Raw genomic sequence first — 6,000 nt, 5'->3', positions numbered from 1 at the left:
CTTCCAGAAAATTGGAACGGAAATGGCGCCACACCAAACTGGAAGTCTTCCGACTAGCTTGGAAAGACAGTACCGTGCAGTATCGAAGAGCCCTCACTGCTGCTCGATCATCCTACTTTTCCAACTTAATTGAGGAAAATAAGAACAATCCAAAATGTATTTTTGATACTGTTGCAAAGCTAACTAAAAAGCAGCATTCCCCAAGAGAGGATGGCTTTCACTTCAGCAGTAATAAATTCATGAACTTCTTTGAGGAAAAGATCATGATCATTAGAAAGCAAATTACGGACTCCTCTTTAAATCTGCGTATTCCTCCAGGGCTTAGCTGTCCTGGATCTGCACAGCTCTGCCAGGGCCTGGGATCGGGGGAGACACTTAAGTGTTTTAGTACTATATCTCTTGACACAATGATGAAAATAATCATGGCCTCTAAACCTTCAAGCTGCATACTGGATCCTATTCCAACTAAACGATTGAAAGAGCTGCTTCATGTGCTTGGCCCTCCTATGTTGAACATAATAAACGGCTCTCTATCCACCGGATGTGTACCAAACTCACTAAAAGTGGCAGTAATAAAGCCTCTCTTGAAAAAGCCAAACCTTGACCCGGAAAATATAAAAAACTATCGGCCTATATCGAATCTTCCATTCCTCTCAAACATTTTTGAAAAAGCTGTTGCGCAGCAACTCACTGCCTTCCTGAAGACAAACAATGTATACGAAATGCTTCAGTCTGGTTTTAGACCCCATCATAGCACTGAGACTGCACTTGTGAAGGTGGTAAATGACCTTTTAATGGCGTCAGACCGAGGCTCTGCATCTGTCCTCGTGCTACTAGACCTTAGTGCTGCCTTTGACACCATCAATCACCACATTCTTTTGGAGAGACTGGAAACCCAAATTGGCCTACACGGACAAGTTCTGGCCTGGTTTAGATCTTATCTGTCGGAAAGATATCAGTTTGTCTCTGTGAATGGTTTGTCCTCTGACAAATCAACTGTACATTTCGGTGTTCCTCAAGGTTCCGTTTTAGGACCACTATTGTTTTCACTATATATTTTACCTCTTGGGGATGTTATTCGAAAACATAATGTTAACTTTCACTGCTATGCGGATGACACACAGCTGTACATTTCAATGAAACATGGTGAAGCCCCAAAATTGCCCTCGCTAGAAGCCTGTGTTTCAGACATAAGGAAGTGGATGGCTGAAAACTTTCTACTTTTAAACTAGGACAAAACAGAGATGCTTGTTCTAGGTCCCAAGAAACAAAGAGATCTTCTGTTAAATCTGACAATTAATCTTGATGGTTGTAAAGTCGTCTCAAATAAAACTGTGAAGGACCTCTGCGTTACTCTTGACCCTGATCTCTCTTTTGACGAACATATCAAGACTGTTTCAAGGACAGCTTTTTTCCATCTACGTAACATTGCAAAAATCAGAAATGTTCTGTCCAAAAATGTTGCAGAAAAATTAATCCATGCATTTGTTACTTCTAGGTTAGACTACTGCAATGCTCTACTTTCCGGCTACCCGGATAAAGCACTAAATAAACTTCAGTTAGTGCTAAATACGGCTGCTAGAATCCTGACTAGAACCAAGAAATTTGATCATATTACTCCAGTGCTAGCTTCCCTACACTGGTTTCCTGTTAAGGCAAGGGCTGATTTCAAGGTTTTACTGTTAACCTATAAAGCGTTACATGGGCTTGCTCCTACCTATCTTTCCGAGTTGGTCCTGCCGTACATACCTACACGTACGCTACGGTCACAAGACGCAGGCCTCCTAATTGTCCCTAGAATTTCTAAGCAAACAGCTGGAACCAGGGCTTTCTCCTATAGATCTCCATTTTTATGGAACGGTCTGCCTACCCATGTGAGAGACGCAGACTCGGTCTCAACCTTTAAGTCTTTACTTAAGACTTATCTCTTCAGTAGGTCATATGATTGAGTGTAGTCTGGCCCAGGAGTGTGAAGGTGAACGGAAAGGCTCTGGAGCAACGAACCGCCCTTGCTGTCTCTGCCTGGCCGGTTCCCCTCTCTCCACTGGGATTCTCTGCCTCTAACCCTATTACAGGGGCTTACACTGGCTTACTGGTGCTCTTTCATGCCGTCCCTAGGAGGGGTGCGTCACTTGAGTGGGTTGAGTTACTGACGTGATCTTCCTGTCTGGGTTGGCGCCCCCCCTTGGTTTGTGCTGTGGTGGAGATCTTTGTGGGCTATACTCGGCCTTGTCTCAGGATTGTAAGTTGGTGGTTGAAGATATCCCTCTAGTGGTGCGGGGGCTGTGCTTTGGCAAAGTGGGTGGGGTTATATCCTTCCTGTTTGGCCCTGTCCGGGGGTATCATCAGATGGGGCCACAGTGTCTCCTGACCCCTCCTGTCTCAGCCTCCAGTATTTATGCTGCAGTAGTTTATGTGTCGGGGGGCTAGGGTCAGTTGGTTATATCTGGAGTACTTCTCCTGTCTTATCCAGTGTCCTGTGTGAATTTAAGTATGCTCTCTCTAATTCTCTCCTTCTCTCTTTCTTTCTCTCTCTCGGAGAACCTGAGCCCTAGGACCATACGTCAGGACTACCGGGCATGATGACTCCTTGCTGTCCCCAGTCCACCTGGCCTTGCTGCTGTTCCAGTTTCAACTGTTCTGCCTGCGGTTATGGAACCCCTACCTGTCCCAGACCTGCTGCTTTCAACTCTTAATGATCGGCTATGAAAAGCCAACTGACATTTATTCCTGATTATTATTTGACCATGCTTGTCATTTATGAACATTTTGAACATCTTGGCTCTCTCTAATTCTCTCCTTCTCTCTTTCTTTCTCTCTCTCGGAGGACCTGAGCCCTAGGACCATACGTCAGGACTACCGGACATGATGACTCCTTGCTGTCCCCAGTCCACCTGGCCTTGCTGCTATTCCAGTTTCAACTGTTCTGCCTGCGGTTATGGAACCCCTACCTGTCCCAGACCTGCTGTTTTCAACTCTTAATGATCGGCTATGAAAAACCAACTGACATTTATTCCTGATTATTATTTGACCATGCTTGTCACTTATGAACATTTTGAACATCTTGGCCATGTTCTGTTATAATCTCCACCCGGCACAGCCAGAAGAGGACTGGCCACCCCTCATAGCCTGGTTCCTCTCTAGGTTTCTTCCTAGGTTTTGGCCTTTCTAGGGAGTTTTTCCTAGCCGCCGTGCTTCTACACCTGCATTGCTTGCTGTTTGGGGTTTTAGGCTGGGTTTCTGTACAGCACTTCGAGATATTAGCTGATGTACGAAGGGCTATATAAAATAAACTTGATTTGATAATTGTGCACTCTCCTCAAACAATAGCATGGTATTCTTTCACTGTAATAGCTACTGTAAATTGGACAGTGCAGTTAGATTAAGAAGAATTTAAACGTTCTTTCCATATCAGATATGTCTATGTCCTGGGAATTGTTTTTGTTACTTACAACCAACCTCATGCCAATCACATTAGCCTATGTTAGCTCAACCGTCCCGCTGGGGGGACACTGATCCCGTAGAGGTTTAAGAAGGTGGGCTTTGTAGCGGTTATTGCATTGGTTATCAACTGCACAGCGCAAACAGAGAAGCAATCTGTGACTGGGATGTTTTTTTTGGTATTTTGCATGATATCGGTCCCCACTCCCCCCTTTCCCGCAATGGAATGTGTTTTGTTTCAACACCCCGTACAGTAGGTGGCGGCAATACCCCAATAGGTGTAGTCTGCAATAAAACCTTAAAAAAGAAGAAGAAGCAGCGAATAGAATGGAATATTTTTTGTTTTTGTTTCAATACCCTGTACAGTAGGTGGCAGAATAGGTGTAGTCTGCCATAAAACTTTAGAGAAAGAAGAGGAGCATTTTGTGTGGGAGGCTGCCATGTACAAAAACAACAAACATTAAGTAACATTTCACGCTGGCTATTGTGCTAAGGCGTAACAGCATAATTTAGGCACATTTATGAAGATGTGTCTGAAGCTGCGACAGATATATTTCATTAGTATTATGATTTAGCTAACCATCATTGAATAGATGGCTGCGCTTTTGCATCTGGAAATAGCTTGCTCGCTAACTGGCTAGCAGTAATCCAGTAAGCGCGAGCCCCTGCGGAGGGTGGTCTGTGTCCTTTGATTCAGGACGCCGGGGACTGGAGTCCAGTGCTGGAGTCCGACGACCCTCTTTGGTAGCCACTGCTGGCTAACGTTAGCTATCTCACAAGCAGTTTTGCGTTGTGTCGCTCAAAACTCACTGACAATGTAGAATATCATAGGGACGGAGACACGGGATCTGGTGAGTATTACGAATGCATGGGAAGGCTAAGCTAACGGTTCTCTGCTAGTGTGGTATTTATTTAACTAGGTAACGTTAACGTTATCTCTTTCAAGATGGCTAGCGTAGCGGAATTTTCTGTTAACGTTCAATACTCGCTTGCTAGCTGGTAAAAACTAACTAGATACTAGCAACGTACAACGTTTGTATTTAGCTATTCTGTTTACGTTAGCCAACTAATGACATTGCGTTAGTTAGCCTTAGCAATAACCGTTAACGTTAGCTAGCTATTTATGGTTCGTCTGCGGATAGTTAGCATTGTTTTGATAGTGGCTAGCTACTAGTAACGTTAGGTAACTGCTCGCTCACGGTTTCCTGGCATTTAGCTATAAGTTCTATGCGTTTATTTTTCTTTAAAATGATTTGCTTAACGTGGTTCAATTGAGATGTTTGCTAATCAGTAAGCCAGAAACAGAGCAGCACCCATAGACAGAATAACTGCGATGATGATTAGTTATGAATATCTATATTGAAAACGTCTTAATGTTTTGACAAGTGTAACTAGAAACTATTTGTACATGTCTGAAATTCAAATGAATGAGATTCTGTCATATTGACAGAAGCTGAATCTTCTACAATGTGTGAGGGGACACGTTGTCAGTTTACAACATCACCTCTGACTCTGACTGTTGCCACTTTACAAAATGTGAATCATTAGTTTAACTTTCTTAGAGACAGAAATAATTGGAACAGTAATAACACTAGTCTCATATGAAAAGCACATTCCTTAAGTTGTCACTGTGCCATCGACATAAATGAAAGAATATGTTCTCTGCCTGCCAGCACAGATTTTTTTACCCTGTTTGTTTACTTCTGAATGTTACTGCAATATGTATGTATTTAGTTTGATTGGAAGTTATTGCCTAATGCCTATCTTGTGGAGTTTTAGATGTTTTACTCTGTAAATACGGTGCTGTAACCAGAGTGCAACACTGATGTGACATATAGGATGAAAGATGCTCTAGTTTTGCCTATGTTGAAATGTAACTTCTTTGTAAAATATTTTTTGCATATGTAGTCCATCTCACTGAAGTTGCATTGCTTGTTTGAACCATTTCTAGGTTCCCGGCTTGTGAGCGAGGTAATCGGACAACCCCATCTTCTTCACCTATTCCAGGTGGGGGAGAGGATGGCCTCCCTCCTCCATGTCCCCCTGCTGGGGTTGCTGCTGGTGGCTGTAGCCCCTGGGTGTTGGGCAGGAGACTGTAAAGGCCACAGACAGGTGCTCAGGGGCCCCCCAGGGTACATCACAGACGGGCCAGGGAACTACTCTGTAAACGGGAACTGCGAGTGGCTCATCAAAGGTGAGTGAGACAGTGGTAGGAAAACTGAGTGCTGTGAGGACAGTGTGTGTTGATAGATTAGTTGTCTTAGTTGATTGTCAGTTTGATGTGAATACATGGGTCTCAAGATATGCCAAGGAATATCCTGAGTAGAGCAAATTAAGTGAACTCTAAATTATATCAGACTGATGTTTCTTACCTGTATTCTCTCCAAGCCCCCAGCAGCAATTACCGTATTGTCCTGAACTTTACCTTCATGGAGACAGAATGCACGTATGATTACCTGTTCGTCTACGATGGAGACTCCTACCAGAACCCTCTACTGGCCAGTCTGAGTGGCACCACCCTGCCGCAGCCCATAGAAGCCAAGTCTGGCAAGGTAACCG

At 43.8% G+C, this 6,000-nt stretch overlaps 1 protein-coding gene across 2 annotated transcripts in view; it reads left to right on the top strand.

The window, feature by feature from the left end:
• Nucleotides 1-3,853: 3,853 nt before the first annotated feature.
• megf8 (multiple EGF-like-domains 8) overlaps nt 3,854-6,000 on the top strand; it is a 45,958-nt gene continuing 43,811 nt past the window's right edge. For both annotated transcript variants that reach the window (XM_038994992.1, XM_038994991.1), the window contains exons 1-3: nt 3,854-4,292; nt 5,393-5,635; nt 5,830-5,993. In XM_038994992.1, the coding sequence (XP_038850920.1) occupies nt 5,461-5,635; nt 5,830-5,993 (339 nt within the window). In that variant the 5' untranslated portion in view covers nt 3,854-4,292; nt 5,393-5,460. The remainder of the gene's footprint in view (nt 4,293-5,392; nt 5,636-5,829; nt 5,994-6,000) is intronic.

This window comes from Salvelinus namaycush, chromosome 5 (genome assembly GCF_016432855.1).
Source record: "Salvelinus namaycush isolate Seneca chromosome 5, SaNama_1.0, whole genome shotgun sequence".
Lineage (NCBI taxonomy): Eukaryota > Metazoa > Chordata > Actinopteri > Salmoniformes > Salmonidae > Salvelinus > Salvelinus namaycush.
Note: the sequence above shows the minus strand (reverse complement) of the source record. Positions and strands in the feature narration are given on the sequence as shown.